The sequence below is a fragment of the Crinia signifera genome, chromosome 6 (assembly GCF_055691185.1).
Source record: "Crinia signifera chromosome 6, ASM5569118v1, whole genome shotgun sequence".
Lineage (NCBI taxonomy): Eukaryota > Metazoa > Chordata > Amphibia > Anura > Myobatrachidae > Crinia > Crinia signifera.
Window position 1 is genome coordinate 24,091,197 of NC_139222.1, and position 23,569 is coordinate 24,114,765.

The 23,569-nt window shown below is 48.3% G+C and overlaps 1 protein-coding gene across 1 annotated transcript in view; it reads left to right on the forward strand.

Moving 5' to 3' along the window:
* LOC146010219 (uncharacterized) overlaps positions 1–22,922 on the forward strand; it is a 50,758-nt gene extending 27,836 nt beyond the window's left edge. Inside the window, exon 7 of the mRNA XM_083151254.1 lies at positions 19,391–22,922. Coding sequence (XP_083007380.1) covers positions 19,391–22,038 — 2,648 coding nt within the window. The 3' untranslated portion in view covers positions 22,039–22,922. The remainder of the gene's footprint in view (positions 1–19,390) is intronic.
* Positions 22,923–23,569: the final 647 nt, after the last annotated feature.

Sequence of the window (23,569 nt, forward strand, 5' to 3'; positions counted from 1 at the left end):
TATACAGGGGGGAGCGGCCTGCGGCGTCCTGTTGTTATACAGGGGGGAGCGGCCTGCGGCGTCCTGTTGTTATACAGGGGGGAGCGGCCTGCGGCGTCCTGTTGTTATACAGGGGGGAGCGGCCTGCGGCGTCCTGTTGTTATACAGGGGGGAGCGGCCTGCGGCGTCCTGTTGTTATACAGGGGGGAGCGGCCTGCGGCGTCCTGTTGTTATACAGGGGGGAGCGGCCTGCGGCGTCCTGTTGTTATACAGGGGGGAGCGGCCTGGGGTCTGTGTGTGTCCTGTTATACAGGTGGAGCGTCCTGTTATACAGGGGGAGCGTCCCGCGGCGTCCTGTTATACAGGGGTAGCGTCCTGTTATACAGGTGGAGCGTCCTGTTATACAGGGGGAGCATCCTACGGCGTCCTGTTATACGGGGTGGAGCATCCTGCGGCGTCCTGTTATATGGGGTGGAGCATCCTGCGGCGTCCTGTTATACGGGGGGAGCATCCTGCGGCGTCCTGTTATACGGGGGGAGCGGCCTGCGGCGTCCTGTTATACGGGGGGAGCGGCCTGCGGCGTCCTGTTGTTATACAGTGGGGAGGGTGTCCTGTTATACAGGGGAAGCAGCCTGGGGCGTCCTTTTATACAGGGGGGAGCTGGGGGGGGGGGCATCTTGGTATACAGGGGGGAGCTGGGGGGGCATCCTGTTATACAGTGGGGAGCTGGGGGGGGGGGGCTTCCTGTTGTTATACAGGGGGGAGCGACCTGGGGCTTCTGTTGTTATACAGGGGTGAGCAGCCTCTATTGTCCAGTTACTACTATACAGAAGGAGCAGGCTGTGGTTTATTAATTGTATGAGGGATATGCTATTAGATACAATATCCAATTTTCCTGGTAACAATGCACTTTGAAGGTTTTTTCCTTAAATATAATTTTACTGAAATGAAATCAGACATTGTTACAAAATGTGAAAACCGTAAAATACAGGTAAAATCAATACAAATAGAGTAATAGACACAAACAGACATAGAACAATCCAATGTGTACATAATGACATCAAGAAAACAAAGCGCATAGCCATGACTATGTTAAAATGGTGGAGCACCCTCTTGTAGTGTAGCTAGATTATACCAAGTGGACAAGCGTACAGCGGGGGTCCCGCTTCTCCTGCATAATGAGTGAAGTGGGCACCCATTATAGCCGTATGTATTAACCCCCCCTTGTCGATAAGAAGAGCCGTTATGTCCTGCGTCCACACGGCTCTCCTTATCGGCGCCCCTGCATTGCTGCATTTAAACAAACGAAAACCCTCTTTCCCCCCCAGCCACTTCACTGGGCATGCGCGAGATCTCGCTATTAGTTTTGTAATAAAAAAATGTAAACCTCCCCCCCCCCCCCCCACAGTCAAACTGCGTTAATTGCAGCATATGCACTTAACACTGGTTAATACATCTGCCCCTGTATTCCCAAGATTATCACCTTCAGCAATGGTAAGTTATATTATGCGGTACCCAAATATTAAAAGTTTTTAATTAATGATGTATGTAACCAATAATAAGATGTCTGTTTTGGGGTAAAAAAGTGCAAAGTGATGGAAATGGGGGTACGAGGTATAGGACAGGGTTATTGAGGTGCTGTATTAGTGGGACAAGTGTTTTTAGGCTTGCAGGTCGGATTCATCAGTTTTTGAAACCTTTAATTGTCCCAAATAAATATTTGTACCCGTTTTCATATACCCCAGATATGAGAGTATATTACACACAGCAGCTGCTTTTTCTTATGTTCAGTGTTTTTTTTATTGCAGCCGTTTAACATATTTATAAACCTTTTCATTATGCCCTGTGTTATCCGATGTTACTGTGCCATGTTTGGGGGTTACAGGGTGATTTCCCTACTGTCACCTGCACAATTTCATTGGTTAACACATTTTTGCAATTATCTAATAGGATTGGTCAAAAAAGGGAGCGCACATAACTGCGATACATGGATTTTTTGGGGTGATAAGTGCGGTAACTTTACCAGCGATTGTGGGTCAGGTTATCGCCGCTAATAGAATATCTCCCAATTATTATTATTATTATTATTATTATTAATCTTTCAAAACCTTAATTTCCTCTTTCCTTCTTGGGGTGTCGCTCTCTGCTGTGGTGTGGTGCTTCTAACTGCATATGAGTGCTGAAATACAGACCACACTGTGCTAGAATCACCACAGCAGGGAGGAGGAACTGCACGAGGTGTGACAGATGCAGGGTGCTATAGTGAACACTACCTATGTGAGGGTATTAATCACAGCTATACACTACTGGATCACAGCGACTACTTAATAACTGACCACACACTAGATGCTGACGCCTCACTGTGATTAATAATCTCTACTGAGCTGATCAGATGATAAGGATTAAACCACCATCTATATCCCTCATATGGGTACAGGTGCCCCAAGCAGCTATGGGATATAATACTGCCATTTACATAAGGATGACCTCAGTGTACATATGATGTAATCTGTTATGTATAACAAATCCTGGTACTTGTTTTCTAGCACGGTGCCCGTCGTATGCCATCGCTTAAGGTATGTGATACGACGCGATCAGACCCGATTTTACATTGTACAGCCACCCAGATGGGTGATTACTATGTTAAATGCACCCCCATTGTTAACGCCATCCCCACTATCAATGCCAACCCGAAGCGTGGCGAGCGGCGCCGATACGCGTCCTCCGACCTTTTCATACCCCCACTATCCACGTTGGTGTGGAGTTGATTTTAGATAGTGTGGCGAGCGCCGACGTACCCGGAACGCTGCTGGGGGCAGCCCAGCACTAAGGTAAGCTGCTAGGCTGCCCCCAGTCCCCGCGCGCACCCCCCCTGCCATTGGACAGGAGGTGAATGGATGCCGCACACAGGCATCCGTTCACCTCCCTCCCCCGCCGCCGCTGCTGCTGCTGTCTGCAGAGTATAGCAGACAGCAGCGCCGGCTGTCAGTGTCAGACTGACAATCCATCCAACGTCCGCAGGTTGGACGTTCCCCATTCATGTAAATGGGAGCCGGGTCATCCATTTACACCGCCCTCTACCCAGGTCCTAGCCGTGTTCTACCCAGGTCTACGTGTAAAGGGACACGGCGTTAGGGATTTACACCGCCGAAGATCCGGGTCTGACCCGCCGCTGACCCGGATTTTTCGGCGGTGTAAAAGGGGTATAACTGTGGGTCACGACCTTCTCAACATGGGGTCACGACTCCATGTTGCTGACAGTCAGGCTGATGACTTCTCTGACTGAGGTCAGGGATCCAAGGAGTCTGAAAAAAAATCAGTAGAATTGTCTGTAAGGCCCCCATACATTAAGCGATTTGGGCATGATTTCAACCATGAAATCGGCCCAAATCCCCTCCAACCCGATGCGTGGTCCCATACGCATCGGAGTCGGGAGGTCGGACGGGCTGCACATAAGATGTGCTAAATCTTATGTGCTGTCTGGAGCCGTGTGGGGGGGACTGCAGCTGGCGGGGGATGACTGCTACCAGAGCCGGGCGGAGGGTGCCGGACAGGGGGGGAAGCCGCTGCCGTGTCAGTGGGAGCAGGGGAGCGGCACAGGGAATTAGGGAGCTGGGCAGGAGAAGACGCTGCAGCGATGCAGAGCACTTCCAAAAAAAAAAGCCCACACAAACGAATAGGAAGCCATTGATTGACTGAGACCTCTCTCTGAGAGAGGTTTTAGTCAATCAATGGCTTCCTATTCGTTTGTATGGGCTTTTTTTTTTTTAAGTGCTCTGCTGCCGCCACTGCCCGGCAGCGTCTTCTCCTGCCCAGCTACCTGCGCCACCCACCTGCTCCTGCTGACGGCAGCGGCTTCCTCCCCTGCGCGCCCCCCTGCTCCCGCTGATGGCAGTTGCTCCCTGCGCCTCCCCCACCCCCCTGCTCCCTCCGCCCGGCTCTTTGGTCGTGGGCATACCCTTACTCCCTGGCCCCCGACTAATGTATGGGGGCCATTACTTCAGAGCTCCTGATCTATTGTGTAAAAGAAAACAAATTGCTAATACATCATACAATTGAATGGCATTTTATAAGCATATACAATAAAAGTTACATTTTTATTATGTATTCCGCACAAGCCCATTCAGGGGGGGGGGGGGCACCCGGGCACGTGCCTGCCGCCCCCCACCCTTTGTCATTAGATATTGAGATATTGCCTGGCAAAGCTGTAACGGTTTTCCCCATAGGATAATATGGGACCCGTTAATTCCGACCCCACCCGGTCCGGACGGCTGCCAGTTCCCCCCCCCCTGGCATCACAGAAGCTTGTAGTTGATCTCATTCAATTCCAAATCGCTGTGCCTTCAATATGATACCACACTGGTCCATATCGGTCAATCGGTTCCAGAGATATTGTGGGTAAACCAATATTTTTTATTTTTGAAATGTAATTTCATGGCTGTTCATGTTCTTTGAGGGCAGATTACTCTGGAACCAAATGTTCCAGTTTCACTGGACCAAAATCATTCAAAGCCCACTCAAAAGTTCTTCAATATGATACTTGTCTCATGTAAATGGGTCAGTTGGTTCCGAAGATATAGCCGGTTAAATGAGATAACTGGTTAAAGGAGGGGGAGGGGTGGTTTTCTCTCCCCCTCACACCAGAAAATGCAGGGACTAGGCTGGTGTAAAAGGGGCCAACCTGGGAACGCATTTTCTGGAGTGAAAGGGGTATTATTTCAAATAGCCGGGACCTGCAGTGCTCTGAATACAGCCAGGCTCTGTCACTGGCTATCACTTCTGCCTGGTGGTGGCTGTCCCCCATTTACCGCAAGCATATATTCCCCCTTGGCAATGAGCATGGAACCTCTGGCAATGAGCATGGAACCCTTGGCAATGAGCATCTAGATAAGCAGCACTTATGTAGCATAATTTTTAATAGGCATTATGGTGTTTGGCATAATACATAATGGACATACTGTAATGGCGTGTAACTTAACGTGTAATGGACATTATGGTGTAAATGTTTAATGCGCGCCTTTGGCAGACAATGTCCCTGTTTATGAAGCGTATTGTGAATTTTGGCTCAATCCATGTGGCATTATGTGAATTTTGGCTCAATCCATGTGGCATTATGTGAATTTTGGCTCAATCCATGTGGCATCATGTGTAAGGGGCAAGTATAATGGGGTCTAGTATTTTGTTGCATAATGTGTAGAAGTTGTATATGGTGTGGTACACTACACTCAAGGACACGCTCCCCTGTAGAGTGGCCACACCCCCTTTTCCGGCGCGCACACAACTACATCATTCACTTTTGTCTCCATGGTGGGCCTGCGTATTTTAAATTCCAGGGCCTATTTTTAATCCCATTCTCACCCTCTCTGCCGCTCTTAGCATGTATACTGGCACCACTAACACCGCCCCTCCCCCACCCAAACCCTCTTTTATCATGGTGCCCCCCCTGTCATTTTTTCCTGGATCCGCTCCCAGCACAAGCCGGATGTCGGGTGTGTAAAGCCTTTTGAGCTGGAGATGAGCCAGTGACCAGGATCGGACGGTAAGTCCATGGGTAGATATATACAGAGACATAAGGAGGCACAGGTGTCTCCTGCCTCATCCCCCTATAATACCTCTGTATATCCCCTTATGCTCTATTATAAGTAGTTATTGTATAATGACTGAGCCCTGGCACTAGTGCTTACACATACAGGCTGTGACCCCCAGCACCGCTTTCCCCACACTCCCAGGACCAAGTCCCATCCAGGCCGCACACACATATACAGTCCTCAGGCTGCTGCTCAGTCTGGGCCTGTGTCATATATGGTGTAACATATGGCTATACCCCGGTGCCATCCTCTGCCATTATACACCTGACGTTACTAACCAGCTGATCGTTAGCCACCCACGATTGGCTGATGGTGGCATAAATCTAGACCAATGAGTGAGTTACCCGCTGCCCTCTGAGGAAACTGTCCTGCACAGTGATGGAGAAACACGTTAGTGATCATGGATCACCATTACTTTACCACCGGTATATGGACTGTATAATTATCACCCACTATGGGGACCAGTGACCACAGCTATCCTGGCAAGTGGCACACCAGCCGGTCCGTCTATGCACTTGGTGCACACTGACTACCTGTCTGCACGAGTGACTCGTTCTACCACCTAACATCTGAGCCTATGCAGGACACAGCAGAGGGTGGGGGAGGGGGGGTTGTACAATATACAGAGCTCCTCTATGGGATAGAACCTTGGGCAGCCATTACCCGCTCACCGGCAGTAAAGTATTACCCGATGCATACTGTAACACACCGGACACGTCCTGCCGTCCTTAAGATGCTCTGACCCAGAAGTCTTGGCACTTGGTAAAGTCACTCCGAATGATGTGTACCCCAGCCGATGGCATTACTAATATAACGATAAATTGGTCAGCAGTACACACTGAGCGATATGTGGATGGTCATGTGATACATTATTCACAAGAGCATCCACCTGCATGCTGCTATTGCCAGGATGGCCCTATTGGGTGTGCATCATGTGACATGGGGGGTGTGACCGGAGAGGTGACTGCTGGGAATGGGACATTATACAGTAACACCGGGGGATGTGACCGGAGAGGTGACTGCTGGGAATGGGACATTATACAGTAACACTGGGAGATGTGACCGGAGAGGTGACTGCTGGGAATGGGGCATTATACAGTAACACAGGGGGATGTGACCGGAGAGGTGACTGCTGGGAATGGGACATTATACAGTAACACCGGGGGATGTGACCGGAGAGGTGACTGCTGGGAATGGGACATTATACAGTAACACCGGGGGTTGTGACCAGAGAGGTGACTGCTGGGAATGGGACATTATACAGTAACACCGGGGGATGTGACCGGAGAGGTGACTGCTGGGAATGGGACATTATACAGTAACACCGGGGGGTGTGACCGGAGAGGTGACTGCTGGGAATGGGACATTATACAGTAACACCGGGGGATGTGACCGGAGAGGTGACTGCTGGGAATGGGACATTATACAGTAACACCGGGAGATGTGACCGGAGAGGTGACTGCTGGGAATGGGGCATTATACAGTAACACAGGGGGATGTGACCGGAGAGGTGACTGCTGGGAATGGGACATTATACAGTAACACCGGGGGATGTGACCGGAGAGGTGACTGCTGGGAATGGGACATTATACAGTAACACCGGGGGATGTGACCGGAGAGGTGACTGCTGGGAATGGGACATTATACAGTAACACCGGGGGATGTGACCGGAGAGGTGACTGCTGGGAATGGGACATTATACAGTAACACCGGGGGATGTGACCGGAGAGGTGACTGCTGGGAATGGGACATTATACAGTAACACCGGGGGATGTGACCGGAGAGGTGACTGCTGGGAATGGGACCAGAGAGGTGACTGCTGGGAATGGGGCGTTATACAGTAACACCGGGAGATGTGACCGGAGAGGTGACTGCTGGGAATGGGACATTATACAGTAACACTGGGGGATGTGACCGGAGAGGTGACTGCTGGGAATGGGACATTATACAGTAACACCGGGGGTTGTGACCGGAGAGGTGACTGCTGGGAATGGGACATTATACAGTAACACCGGGGGTTGTGACCGGAGAGGTGACTGCTGGGAATGGGACATAATACAGTAACACTGGGGGATGTGACCGGAGAGGTGACTGCTGGGAATGGGACATTATACAGTAACACCGGGAGATGTGACCGGAGAGGTGACTGCTGGGAATGGGACATTATACAGTAACACCGGGAGATGTGACCGGAGAGGTGACTGCTGGGAATGGGACATTATACAGTAACACCGGGAGATGTGACCGGAGAGGTGACTGCTGGGAATGGGGCATTATACAGTAACACGGGGATGTGACCGGAGAGGTGACTGCTGGGAATGGGGCATTATACAGTAACACCGGGGGATGTGACCGGAGAGGTGACTGCTGGGAATGGGGCATTATACAGTAACACCGGGGGATGTGACCGGAGAGGTGACTGCTGGGAATGGGGCATTATACAGTAACACAGGGGGATGTGACCGGAGAGGTGACTGCTGGGAATGGGACATTATACAGTAACACCGGGGGATGTGACCGGAGAGGTGACTGCTGGGAATGGGGCATTATACAGTAACACCGGGTGTGTGACCGGAGAGGTGACTGCTGGGAATGGGACATTATACAGTAACACCGGGGGATGTGACCGGAGAGGTGACTGCTGGGAATGGGACATTATACAGTAACACCGGGGAATGTGACCGGAGAGGTGACTGCTGGGAATGGGACATTATACAGTAACACCGGGGGATGTGACCGGAGAGGTGACTGCTGGGAATGGGACCAGAGAGGTGACTGCTGGGAATGGGGCGTTATACAGTAACACCGGGAGATGTGACCGGAGAGGTGACTGCTGGGAATGGGACATTATACAGTAACACTGGGGGATGTGACCGGAGAGGTGACTGCTGGGAATGGGACATTATACAGTAACACCGGGGGTTGTGACCGGAGAGGTGACTGCTGGGAATGGGACATTATACAGTAACACCGGGGGTTGTGACCGGAGAGGTGACTGCTGGGAATGGGACATTATACAGTAACACTGGGGGATGTGACCGGAGAGGTGACTGCTGGGAATGGGACATTATACAGTAACACCGGGAGATGTGACCGGAGAGGTGACTGCTGGGAATGGGACATTATACAGTAACACCGGGAGATGTGACCGGAGAGGTGACTGCTGGGAATGGGACATTATACAGTAACACCGGGAGATGTGACCGGAGAGGTGACTGCTGGGAATGGGGCATTATACAGTAACACGGGGATGTGACCGGAGAGGTGACTGCTGGGAATGGGGCATTATACAGTAACACCGGGGGATGTGACCGGAGAGGTGACTGCTGGGAATGGGGCATTATACAGTAACACCGGGGGATGTGACCAGAGAGGTGACTGCTGGGAATGGGACATTATACAGTAACACCGGGGGATGTGACCGGAGAGGTGACTGCTGGGAATGGGGCATTATACAGTAACACCGGGTATGTGACCAGAGAGGTGACGGCTGGTAATGGGACGTTATACAGTAACACCAGGGGATGTGACCGGAGAGGTCACTGCTGGGATTGGGACATTATACAGTAACACTGGGGGATGTCACCGGAGAGGTGACTGCTTGGAATGGGACATTATACAGTAACACCGGCGGATGTGATTGGGTGATGAATGGGGGCATTATACAGTAACACCGGGAGATGTGACCGGAGAGGTGACTGCTGGGAATGGGACATTATACAGTAACACCGGGGGTTGTGACCAGAGAGGTGACTGCTGGGAATGGGACGTTATACAGTAACACTGGGGGATGTCACCGGAGAGGTGACTGCTGGGAATGGGACATTATACAGTAACACCGGGGGATGTGATTGGGTGATGAATGGGGGCATTATACAGTAACACCGGGAGATGTGACCGGAGAGGTGACTGCTGGGAATGGGACATTATACAGTAACACCGGGGGTTGTGACCAGAGAGGTGACTGCTGGGAATGGGACATTATACAGTAACACCGGGGGATGTGACCAGAGAGGTGACTGCTGGGAATGGGGCGTTATACAGTAACACCGGGAGATGTGACCGGAGAGGTGACTGCTGGGAATGGGACATTATACAATAACACCGGGGGATGTGATTGGAGAGGTGACGGCTGGTAATGGGACGTTATACAGTAACACCAGGGGATGTGACCGGAGAGGTGAGTGCTGGGAATGGGACGTTATACAGTAACACTGGGGGATGTCCCCGGAGAGGTGACTGCTGGGAATGGGACATTATACAGTAACACCGGGGGATGTGATTGGGTGATGAATGGGGGCATTATACAGTAACACCGGGAGATGTGACCGGAGTGGTGACTGCTGGGAATGGAGCATTATACAGTAACACCAGGGGATGTGACCGGAAAGGTGAATGCTGGGAATGGGACATTATACAGTAACACTGGGGGATGTCACCGGAGAGGTGACTGCTTGGAATGGGACATTATACAGTAACACCGGGGGATGTGATTGGGTGATGAATGGGGGCATTATACAGTAACACCGGGAGATGTGACCGGAGAGGTGACTGCTGGGAATGGAGCATTATACAGTAACACCGGGGGATGTGACCGGAGAGGTGAATGCTGGGAATGGGACGTTATACAGTAACACTGGGGGATGTCACCGGAGAGGTGACTGCTGGGAATGGGACATTATACAGTAACACCGGGGGATGTGATTGGGTGATGAATGGGGGCATTATACAGTAACACCGGGAGATGTGACCGGAGAGGTGACTGCTGGGAATGGAGCATTATACAGTAACACCGGGGGATGTGACCGGAGAGGTGAATGCTGGGAATGGGACATTATACAGTAACACCGGGGGATGTGACTGGAGAGGTGACGGCTGGTAATGGGACATTATACAGTAACACCGGGGGATGTGACCAGAGAGGTGAATGCTGGGAATGGGGCATTATACAGTAACACTGGGAATGTGACCGGAGAGGTGACGGCTGGTAATGGGACGTTATACAGTAACACCAGGGGATGTGACCGGAAAGGTGAATGCTGGGAATGGGACATTATACAGTAACACTGGGGGATGTCACCGGAGAGGTGACTGCTTGGAATGGGACATTATACAGTAACACCGGGGGATGTGATTGGGTGATGAATGGGGGCATTATACAGTAACACCGGGAGATGTGACCGGAGAGGTGACTGCTGGGAATGGAGCATTATACAGTAACACCGGGGGATGTGACCGGAGAGGTGAATGCTGGGAATGGAGCATTATACAGTAACACTGGGGATGTGACCGGAGAGGTGACGGCTGGGAATGGAGCATTATACAGTAACACCGGGGGTTGTGACCAGAGAGGTGACTGCTGGGAATGGGACATTATACAGTAACACTGGGGGATGTGACCGGAGAGGTGACTGCTGGGAATGGGACATTATACAGTCACACCGCAGGAGGTGACTACTGGGAATGGGGCATTATACAGTAACACCGGGAGATGTGATTGGGTGATGAATGTATCACTGTGTTTGTCAGTTTCCTATAAGGTGTCAGGATGTTATTTTCTGTCTCCCCACACAGGAGGGGAAGTATATAGAGGAACACAAGGATCTGTACAAGTTTATAATGATAGAGAATTATCGGACCCTCACATCACTGGGTAAGAAGAGACTTCTTTATTGTACAAGGAAGATCAGCTATAGGGGCCATCTACACACAATAATAATCTTCTAACTGCGTATATACAATGTCCTCAGTCACTGCGTGTCTCCTACAGATGGGCCCAGTAACAGAGATACCCCAGAGAGATGTCCCCGTCCTCTGTATTCCCAGGATAATCCCATATATACAATGTCCTCAGTCACTGTGTCTCCTACAGATGGGCTCAGTAACAGAGATACCCCAGAGAGATGTCCCCGTCCTGTGTATTCCCAGGATAATCACATATATACCATGTCCTCAGTCACTGCGTGTCTCCTACAGATGGGCCCAGTAACAGAGATACCCCAGAGAGATGTCCCCGTCCTCTGTATTCCCAGGATAATCACATATATACCATGTCCTCAGTCACTGTGTGTCTCCTACAGATGGGCCCAGTAACAGAGATACCCCAGAGAGATGTCCCCGTCCTCTGTATTCCAGGGATAATCACATATATACCATGTCCTCAGTCACTGTGTGTCTCCTACAGATGGGCCCAGTAACAGAGATACCTCAGAGAGATGTCCCCATTCTCTGTATTCCCAGGATAATCACATAAATACAATGTCCTCAGTCACTGCGTGTCTCCTACAGATGGGCCCAGTAACAGAGATATCCCAGAGAGATGTCTCCGTCCTCTGTATTCCCAGGATAATCACATATATACAATGTCATCAGTCACTTTGTGTCTCCTACAGATGGGCCTAGTAACAGGAATACCCCAGAGAGATGTCCCCGTTCTTTGTATTCCCAGGATAATCACATATATACCATGTCCTCAGTCACTGTGTGTCTCCTACAGATGGGCCCAGTAACAGAGATACCCCAGAGAGATGTCCCCGTCCTCTGTATTCCCAGGATAATCACATATATACCATGTCCTCAGTCACTGTGTGTCTCCTACAGATGGGCCCAGTAACAGAGATACCTCAGAGAGATGTCCCCATCCTCTGTATTCCCAGGATAATCACATAAATACAATGTCCTCAGTCACTGCGTGTCTCCTACAGATGGGCCCAGTAACAGAGATATCCCAGAGAGATGTCCCCGTCCTCTGTATTCCCAGGATAATCACATATATACAATGTCCTCAGTCACTGCGTGTCTCCTACAGATGGGCCCAGTAACAGAGATACCCCAGAGAGATGTCCCCGTCCTCTGTATTCCCAGGATAATCACATATATACCATGTCCTCAGTCACTGTGTGTCTCCTACAGATGGGCCCAGTAACAGAGATACCCCAGAGAGATGTCCCTGTCCTCTGTACATATGTGATTATCCTGGGAATACAGAGGACGGGGACATCTCTCTGGGTTATCTCTGTTACTGGGCCCATCTGTAGGAGACACGCAGTGACTGAGGACATGGTATATATGTGATTATCCTGGGAATATTCTACTGTGTAATCTCAATAACATGAAACATTACTGATGTGTTATTTTGTTTAGGTTCAGTATGAAGATTTGACTGATATTAAAGTAGAAGATACAGAGGGAGAAAAGATGGATTTGATTGATATGAGGGCAGAAGAGATTGAAGATACCTATATGAAGGATGACCAGCAGTGTAAGAAGGAGGCAATCCCTACAGATATCAGCACAGGTGATGAATACTTGGTTAAAACATTTTTTGGTGTATCTCCTCCTGCTCTTCCCTCACATCATGTCACTGTGTGTTACCAGCCCAGAGATCTGACCAGTCTCCTCCCCACACTCTCTGGTGTATCTCATATATCAGGAGCCATCAGCCCCTATTATACTCCTGCTCTCCCCCTCACATCATGTCACTGTGTGTTACCAGCACAGAGATCTGACCAGTCTCCTCCCCACACTCTCTGGTATATCTCATACATCAGGAGCCATCAGCCCCTATAATACTTCTTCTCTCCCTCTCACATCATGTCACTGTGTGTTACCAGACCAGAGATCTGACCAGTCTCCTCCCCACACTCTCTGGTGTATTGCATACATCAGGAGCCATCAGCCCCTATTATACTCCCGCTCTACCCTCACATCATGTTACTGTGTGTTACCAGCCCAGAGATCTGACCAGTCTCCTCCCCACACTCTCTGGTGTATCTCATACATCAGGAGCCATCAGCCCCTATTTTCTCTTTCAATGGTCCTGGTGACACAGCTCAACATTGGGATGTAGGAGGGTCCGTAGGAGCCAGGCACCTATCCTAAAGCTTTTGGAGGGTAGGCTCCTCCCTTCTTCATCCCAGACTCTTCAGTTTGTGTTAGGTGCCCACTGGAGTGGGTGCTATTCTAAAGGGCTGCTGGAGCAGCCGAAGGATTAGAGTTAGTTAGGAGTTTTTTTTTTTATTAACTTTTACACTAGCTAGGTAGGCACAGTGTGAGGATTCTCACTGAATCCTCACAATGACAGCGTAGCAGGAGCTGACAGAAGCGCGTCCTGTCAGCTCACTGTGCACAGGGGAGACACTGTCTGGTCTCCCTGTGCAGCTCTGAAACCGGCTTCACGCTAGGTGGGGATCATGGGGGACAAGCGCTCCGTGATGGCGGCGGCCATTTTCTGTGGAGCTTACACACTGAGCTCCTATATGAGAGGACAGCAGTGTGTTACAGGCATGTTCCAAGTGGTCCCCAGCAGAGGGGGAGACACTGGAACTTGGAAATCCTGCAGTGGGAGCTGCTGTCTGGGGGTGGTTGGCGCCAGAAGACACGGACCCCGCAGCAGCAGGGACTTGGTCTCTTCCCTCACTCTGTTTTGGCGCCATTCGGAACGCTTGCAGCGGAGCTGAGCTGGCTTACAGATCCTGGCAGAGTGATTGGATTTCCTGGGCATCGTTTCCCCACTTCTGAAAGCTTCAGACAGATAAGTGACTGTGGTACATTGGCTCTGTATAAAACGCCTGTACATTGTGCGCTGTGACTGTGTTACTTTTACATCATGTCTGAGCAACAGTCTGTGGCTTTGGGGGAGGGAGCCCTTAATGCATTGAGCGCTTGCAGTGTTTGTACACTGAAATTTGTCCCTGAGCAGATGGCCAAGGGGGGCTTGTGTATTACTTGCGCTGCTGTGAGACCCATGGGCAGTGAACCCCAGAGGTTAGGGCAATCGGAGCCTGCGTGGGCCAGTGCCCTGGGCAGGTCTGTGAATGCCTTAGTGCAATTGTTGGACAGGCAGAGTGATGTGTTGGTATCTTCCCCTAGACCTATGTCATCATCTCAGCAGTCCTCTGGCTCCTTGCCTTTGACCCAAGCAGATCCTGGTTTCTTACAGGTCATGCAGGATACTGCTAAGGGAATCAGCAGGTTTAATGATTTGTTAGACAGATTTGATGGTGACACTGTGGGGACCCCTAAAAGGTCTTATTCAGTGCCATTGCTTGTTGCTGATGAGGAGGGAGAGTACACAGACATCCCCTGGGATCAGGATGATGATTCTGAAGATTCCTCGGCCTCAGGGGTGGAGGATTTGATTCCTACTGTTAAACAGGCTTTGAATTTGTCTGTGGAAGATAAACTCCTGCAAAAGGTGTTTTTAAACGGCAGCGTAAGGAAACTGTTACCTTCCCTGCGGATGAAGGGTTACAGGATTTATTGGAAGGGGCTTGGAAAACGCCCGATAAAAGGCTGCAGATGCCTAAGAGATTCTTAAGTCTATACCCCATGCCTGAGGCTCATGCGGACCTCTGGGAAAAAGTTCCGGTGGTGGATGCTTCTGTGGCACGGCTTTCAAAAGCCACGGTGCTACCTGTCCAGGGGGGTGCAGCCTTTAAGGACCCCATAGACAAGAAGCTGGAAGGTAACCTCAAGGCAATATTTGAAGGGGTGGGATACACTTTACGCCCTCTTATAGCATCAGCCTGGGTCTCTAAGGCCATGATTGTGTGGGCCAATGACTTGTGTACTATTTTACATGCTGATCCATGTGTGTTGTTGCTTGCTGAGAAGCTTAAAGCAGCTGCGGAGTATGTGCTTGAGGCTGTTGAGGAAGCTCTCAAAATGGCTTCCAGAGTATCCACGTGTCCGTCAATGCCAGGAGAGTGCTGTGACTTAAAGCCTGGGAAGCGGATAATGAATCTAAAAAGGCCTTAGAGGCATTGGCTTTTAAAGGAAAGCTGTTGTTTGGTTCAGAGCTGGAAGAGATTATTAAGCAGGCCACGGGAGGCAAAAGTACCTTCCTGCCGGCTCCCGCAGCTAAACAGGCCTCAAGGTTTTCTGCTTTTAGGCCGTCCTTTCGGCCCTCCCCTAGAGGGGGTGCGTCCTTTCGAGGACAGTCATTTAGGGGAAAGTTTCAGTCCTCCAGGGGCAAGGCCCCAAAGTCTAAACCGAGCACCAAAGGAGAGGACAAGCCCTCCGCATGACTACCTGGGGAATATCCCAGCGGTGGTCAAGGTGGGGGAACATTTGAGATGGTTCAGGGACGCGTGGGCATTGTTGGGCCGGGATCCTTGGGTGTTGGACATTGTGTCCCAGGGTTACAGGATTCCCTTCAAAGGTCTTCCTCCGAGAAGATTCATACCTACACCACTGCCAAAGGAGTCTCGGCTCCGGGCTGCTCTTTTAGGGGCGGCTCAATCTCTTAGAGAAAGGTGTGGTGATCCCGGTCCCTCGAGCGGAGTGGAAGAAAGGTTTTTATTCCACTCTGTTTTTGGTGCCCAAGCCAGACGGGTCTTCAGACCAATCTTAAATCTAAAGTCTTTGAATCTCCATCTGTGGGTAGACCATTTCAATATGGAATCTCTACGGTCTGTGCTGCTAAGCCTGGACCAAGGAGAATTTTTGGCGTCCATGGATGTCCAGGACGCATATCTTCATGTTCCTATCCACCCAGAACATCAGGCTCTCTTGAGGTTTGTGATAGGAGATCTGCATTTTCAATTCCAGGCATTGCCCTTTGGTCTGGCCACAGCACCAAGGGTATTCACCAAAATAATGTCAGTAATGGCGGCTGCTCTCCGGATGAGGGGAATTACCGTGATTCCGTATTTGGATGACCTGCTGTTCAAAGCAGAGTCTGCGGAAAGGTTGCAGAGTCACTTGGCAGAAGCCATCAGGTTTTTGCAGGCTCACGGTTGGCTTTTAAATTTACAAAAGTCTCAGTTGGTGCCTTCACAGAGACTCCAGTTCCTGGGAGTTGTCCTGGATACCCATTTATATCGGGTATTCCTACCAGAGACAAAGGCCAGGGACCTGGCCTCCTTGGTTCGGGAGATCCTGGGGTCTCAGAGCCCGTCGGTTTGGAGGTGTCTCAAACTGTTGGGGAAAATGGTGGCGACTTTCGAGACGCTACAGTTCGCCAGGTTCCACTCTCGAGTGTTCCAGTGGAACATCCTGACATCTTGGTCAGGGAACACTCAGACCATGAAGTCAGAGTACATAGTGTTGTCTCCAGAAACACGGTCTTCCCTGCAATGGTGGATGGAGGTGGATTACCTTCAGTGGGGTCGGTCTCTGCAGTCCTGGGACTGGCTGATAGTCACTACCGACGCCAGTCTCAGGGGCTGGGGGGCAGTGGTTTTGGGCCTGCGCCTCCAGGGCTTATGGACCTCGGAGGAGTCTGCCTTGCCGATCAATATCCTGGAACTGCGGGCTGTGTGGAAAGTGATCTCTCTGGCAGGAGAAAGATTGCAGGGTCTTCCTTTAAAGATTCAGACCGACAACGCCACGGCTGTGGCGTACCTGAATCATCAGGGAGGCACAATCAGCAAGCTGGCCATGTGGGAGTTTTCCCGGATCTTCTTGTGGGTGGAACAGAAGGTTCCAGTGTTGTCAGCGATATTCATCCCGGGGGTGGAGAATATCGAGGCCGATTTCCTGAGCAGGGAGGAGCTGCTAGAAGGGGTATGGAGCCTGAACCCACAGGTGTTTCATCAGATTACACTGAAGTGGGGAACTCCGGATGTGGACCTGATGGCATCAAGGTTCAATCATCAGGGTTCTATGCCAGGACAAGAGATCCACGGGCCGAAGCAGTGGATGCAATGACAATTCCCTGGGAGGGGAATCTGCTTTATGCCTTTCCGCCGTTTCCAATGCTGGCGAGAGTATTGAAAATAATCCAGTCCCAAGGAATTCCGGTGATTCTAGTAGCCCCGGATTGGCTAAGGAGGTCCTGGTACTCGAGACTTCAGAGATTGTGTGTGGACTCGTGGCGTCTACCTCTGAGGTCAGACCTGTTAAGCCAAGGGCCGTTCTTACACATGGATTCAGCTCGGCTAAATTTGACGGCTTGGGTATTGAGACCGCCATCTTGAAGAACAAGGGTTTCTCGGAGGCTGTGGTTAACACCATGGTGAAAGCTAGGAAGTCAGTGTCTTCAGCTAACTATTATAGGGTCTGGAAGACCTATATTAGGTGGTGTGAAAGGCAGAAGTCGCATACATCGCGATTTCGACTTTCAAAATTGTTGGAGTTTTTGCAGGATGGTTTTTCGTCTGGGTTAAGCCTTCAATCACTCAAGGTACAGATCTCGGCCTTGTCAATTTATTTCCAGAAAAGGATAGCATTGTTACCGGAGGTGCAAACCTTCCTGCAAGGGGTTTCTCGATTGAAACCTCCCTACAAACAACCAGTGGCTCCTTGGGATTTATCGCTGGTTCTGGAGTGTCTTCAAAAGGCACCTTTTGAGCCGTTGAGGTCGGCTGACCTTAAGTTTCTTACATGGAAGCTTGTATTTTTGTTGGCGGTTGCGTCAGCAAAGAGAGTATCGGAGTTGGGAGCATTGTCCTGCAAGTCTCCCTTCCTGATATTTCACGATGATAGGGCGGTTCTTCGGACGGTACCCCAGTTTTTACCTAAAGTAGTCTCTGCTTTTCATCTGAATCAGGAGATAGTTCTGCCTGTGTTTCAACCCCCAGAGGGTTCAAGGAAAAGGGACAAATCGAGGAATTTGGATGTTGTGCGCGCCTTGCGCATTTATGTGGACAGGGTGAAGGGTGTCAGGAAGACTGACACTTTGCTAGTCTTGTATGATGTGCACAAGATTCCTAGGTGCTAGGTGGTTGCGTTCTGTTATTGCATTTGCATATACTAAGGTTGGTAGGCTTGTGCCGGCCAGGATTAATGCGCATACCACCAGGTCGGTCGCCACCTCTTGGGCGGTTTGACATGGGGCCACAGCTGAGCAGGTTTGCAGGGCCACCGCTTGGTCATCTTTTCACACTTTTGCCAAATTCTATAGGTTCCATGAGTTCGCGTCGGAGGACGCATCATTCGGGCGAGCAGTGATGAGAGCTGCAGACCTGAGCGTACCCACCCAAAGGACCGGCTCTGGAACGTCCCTATGTTGAGCTGTGTCACCAGGACCATTGAAAGAGAAAAAAGGATTTTTGTAAAAACTTACCGTTCGAATCCCTTTTTCTGATATGGTCCTGGTGACACAGCGATCCCTCCCTTACGCTCAGTAAGTATGCCAGGTTCATGATGTTTCATGTTCTATATGGTTGAACAGTTATTTTGAGATTGAGATTGTGCATATAATATGTGCAGGCGTTTGTACTGAGTTAATGTATTCCAGTGGCTTTGAAAGATTGAACTGAGGAGTCTGGGATGCAGAAGGGAGGAGCCTACCCTCCAAAAGCTTTAGTATAGGTGCCTGGCTCCTACGGACCATCCTACATCCCAATGTTGAGCTGTGTCACCAGGACCATATCAGAGAAAGGGATTCGAACGGTAAGTTCTTACAAAAATCCCTTTTTATGTGTTTCCCACAGATGGATGCACAAGCAGGAATACCTTTGGGGGACATCTCAGTCTGTTTCCAGATGATAAAATAGAAGACAAGATCATTACGCGGCCAGTACTGTACAGTGCAGATGCATCACCTGGTCCATTTATGTGTTCTGAGTGTGGGAAGTGTTTTTTACATAAATCCACTTTTGTAATACATCAGAGGACTCACACAGATGAGAAGCCATTTTCATGTTCTGAGTGTGGGAAATGTTTTACACATAAATCAGAACTTGTTATACATGAGAGAACTCACACAGGTGAGAAACCATTTTCATGTTCTGAGTGTGGGAAATGTTTTACACGTAAATCAGATCTTGTTATACATGAGGGAACTCACACAGGAGAGAAGCCATTTTCATGTTCTGAGTGTGGGAAATGTTTTGCAAAGAAATCATCTCTTGTTATACATGAGAGAACTCACACAGGAGAGAAACCGTTTTCATGTTCTGAGTGTGGGAAATGTTTTACACATAAATCAGATCTTGTTATACATGAGAGAACTCACACAGGTGAGAAGCCATTTTCATGTTGTGAGTGTGGGAAATGTTTTGCAAATAAATCATCTCTTGTTATACATGAGAGAACTCACACAGGAGAGAAACCGTTTTCATGTTCTGAGTGTGGGAAATGTTTTACACAGAAATCATCTCTTGTTATACATGAGAGAACTCACACAGGAGAGAAACCGTTTTCATGTTCTGAGTGTGGAAAATGTTTTACACAGAAATCAAATCTTATTATACATGAGGGAACTCACACGGGAGAGAAGCCATTTTCATGTTCTGAGTGTGGGAAATGTTTTACAAAGAAATCATCTCTTGTTGTACATGAGAGAACTCACACAGGAGAGAAACCATTTTCATGTTCTGAGTGTGGGAAATGTTTTACACATAAATCAGATCTTGTTATACATGAGAGAACTCACACAGGTGAGAAGCCATTTTCATGTTGTGAGTGTGGGAAATGTTTTGCAAATAAATCATCTCTTGTTGTACATGAGAGAACTCACACAGGAGAGAAACCATTTTCATGTTCTGAGTGTGGGAAATGTTTTACACATAAATCAGATCTTGTTATACATGAGAGAACTCACACAGGTGAGAAGCCATTTTCATGTTGTGAGTGTGGGAAATGTTTTGCAAATAAATCATCTCTTGTTGTACATGAGAGAACTCACACAGGAGAGAAACCATTTTCATGTTCTGAGTGTGGGAAATGTTTTACAAAGAAATCATCTCTTGTTGTACATGAGAGAACTCACACAGGAGTGAAACCATTTTCATGTTCTGAGTGTGGGAAATGTTTTACACATAAATCAGAACTTGTTATACATGAGAGAACTCACACAGGTGAGAAACCATTTTCATGTTCTGAGTGTGGGAAATGTTTTACACGTAAATCAGATCTTGTTATACATGAGGGAACTCACACAGGAGAGAAGCCATTTTCATGTTGTGAGTGTGGGAAATGTTTTGCAAATAAATCATCTCTTGTTGTACATGAGAGAACTCACACAGGAGAGAAACCATTTTCATGTTCTGAGTGTGGGAAATGTTTTACAAAGAAATCATCTCTTGTTGTACATGAGAGAACTCACACAGGAGTGAAACCATTTTCATGTTCTGAGTGTGGGAAATGTTTTACACATAAATCAGATCTTGTTATACATGAGAGAACTCACACAGGTGAGAAGCCATTTTCATGTGAGTGTGGGAAATGTTTTGCAAATAAATCATCTCTTGTTATACATGAGAGAACTCACACAGGAGAGAAACCGTTTTCATGTTCTGAGTGTGGGAAATGTTTTACACAGAAATCATCTCTTGTTATACATGAGAGAACTCACACAGGAGAGAAACCGTTTTCATGTTCTGAGTGTGGAAAATGTTTTACACAGAAATCAAATCTTATTATACATGAGGGAACTCACACGGGAGAGAAGCCATTTTCATGTTCTGAGTGTGGGAAATGTTTTGCAAATAAATCATCTCTTGTTGTACATGAGAGAACTCACACAGGAGAGAAACCATTTTCATGTTCTGAGTGTGGGAAATGTTTTACACATAAATCAGATCTTGTTATACATGAGAGAACTCACACAGGTGAGAAGCCATTTTCATGTTGTGAGTGTGGGAAATGTTTTGCAAATAAATCATCTCTTGTTGTACATGAGAGAACTCACACAGGAGAGAAACCATTTTCATGTTCTGAGTGTGGGAAATGTTTTACACATAAATCAGATCTTGTTATACATGAGAGAACTCACACAGGTGAGAAGCCATTTTCATGTTGTGAGTGTGGGAAATGTTTTGCAAATAAATCATCTCTTGTTGTACATGAGAGAACTCACACAGGAGAGAAACCATTTTCATGTTCTGAGTGTGGGAAATGTTTTACAAAGAAATCATCTCTTGTTGTACATGAGAGAACTCACACAGGAGAGAAACCATTTTCATGTTCTGAGTGTGGGAAATGTTTTACAAAGAAATCATCTCTTGTTGTACATGAGAGAACTCACACAGGAGAGAAACCATTTTCATGTTCTGAGTGTGGGAAATGTTTTACACATAAATCAGATCTTGTTATACATGAGAGAACTCACACAGGTGAGAAGCTATTTTCATGTTCTGAGTGTGGGAAATGTTTTACACATAAATCAGATCTTGTTATACATGAGAGAACTCACACAGGAGAGAAACCATTTTCATGTTCTGAGTGTGGGAAATGTTTTACAAATAAATCAAATCTTGTTAAACATCAGAGAACTCACACTGGAGAGAAACCATTTTCATGTTGTGAGTGTGGGAAATGTTTTACACATAAATCATCTCTTGTTGTACATGAGAGAACTCACACAGGAGAGAAGCCATTTTCATGTTCTGAGTGTGGGAAATGTTTTGCAAAGAAATCATATCTTGTTATACATGAGAGAACTCACACAGGTGAGAAGCCATTTTCATGTTCTGAGTGTGGGAATTCTTTTACACAGAAATCAAATCTTATTATACATCAGAGAACTCACACAGGAGAGAAACCATTTTCATGTTGTGAGTGGGACATTTTTTACACTTAAATCAAATTTTGTTATGCATGAGAGAACTCACATAGGCGAAAAACCATTTTCATGTTCTGAGTGGCTCACTCATGCCTGGCATCTCGCACTGCATGGTGTAGTGCCGCTAGATGTATGAGGACACATCTGTATGTACCCGTGACATACCAATCTTTGACTTCTGAGAAGAAATAGAGATGTAACATACATTTGGTTACCCGCAATTATTGGGCAGCACCAGGAAAATCTGCCATTGTGGTTTTGTTGTTTGTGTAGTTGCAGTTTGGGGAATGGCGGCTCCTTGCCCCTGCTGCGTGGCCTGAGTCTTACTATGAGATCTGGGCAGGAGTAGTATGTATCTGACACGGGTTTTATCCTCCAGTGCTCGGATCATATACAGTATGGTTGGACCTTACTCCATACTGGGTAAAGCCAGTCACAATGATGGCTCCTCCCTCCAATCTCTGTCCTCACAGCTCCCTCTGTCCATATCCAGGACGTGTGATACAGATCATTTTGGTTTCACTTTCTATTTAGAAGTGATTTAGTCCATTGAGTGGCCTCTAGTGGTCAAAGAAGGTGAGGAGTCTCTAGCATTTTATATACAGTGATTTGTTATTACATCTACTTATACCACCTGTACCTGGTAATTATTATGCTGGTCCCCATTGTGTGTTTATTTAATGTCATTACGTGTTTGAGGGTTTATGTGATGCTGTACTTGTGCCTTGTTGGGATTGCTGCAATGTGACTCCATATTCATGTCCATCCTGATATCGGTTTCTTATGGTTTGTATGTTTCATTAGTTAAAAATCAATAAAATCTATTGAAAAATATAAAATGGTGGCTACTTCCTTCATCTCTGTGGATGTGACTGACTGGGCTGCAACTCTTATGGTGGTGACGTCACACATCCTGGTGTCCTTCCGTTCCTCCAGAGAAGCATGTTATGGAGAAGGCCGCTTTGGAGGCATCACAGGTTTGGTTGGTGTCTCCATGTTCCGTTATCATTGCTAGGAATGCGGACGGTAGTTCTGGCTGGGTTACCATCTGTCTCGGAGGTGGGTACATGCTCTGCATATGGGACTGGACCGAGGTGGCCACGGATCAGGATGGAGGAGCTCTGCTGCACCTCCTTGGACTTGGTAGACTTTCCATGTAGTTGCCTAAAGTTGGCAGCTGGGCACCAGATCGGGGCTTGACAAATTTCTTTAAAATCTAGGAGCCAGATAAACTAAGACAAAATGCCCATACACACTAGAAGATTTTCATTTCAAAAGACTTTGCAAAAATCTCTGATAGATTTATCTTTCACCAAAGTAGTGCGTACACACTGAGCTATTTTCCCCAAAGAGCGAGAGATTTTCAGGAGGTGAAAGACTTTGCTGAAAATCTTTCATTATAAGGCTATTTACATAATGGGCGGGGTTTAGGGCCCATTTTATTCAATGCCTTTCTGTTCTTGGGGCCTGATTCAGAGCTGATCATTGGGCTGTGTATATTCAGAGTAGGGCCAGCGCCACCACTAGACAGCTTTAGAATTTCCCTAGG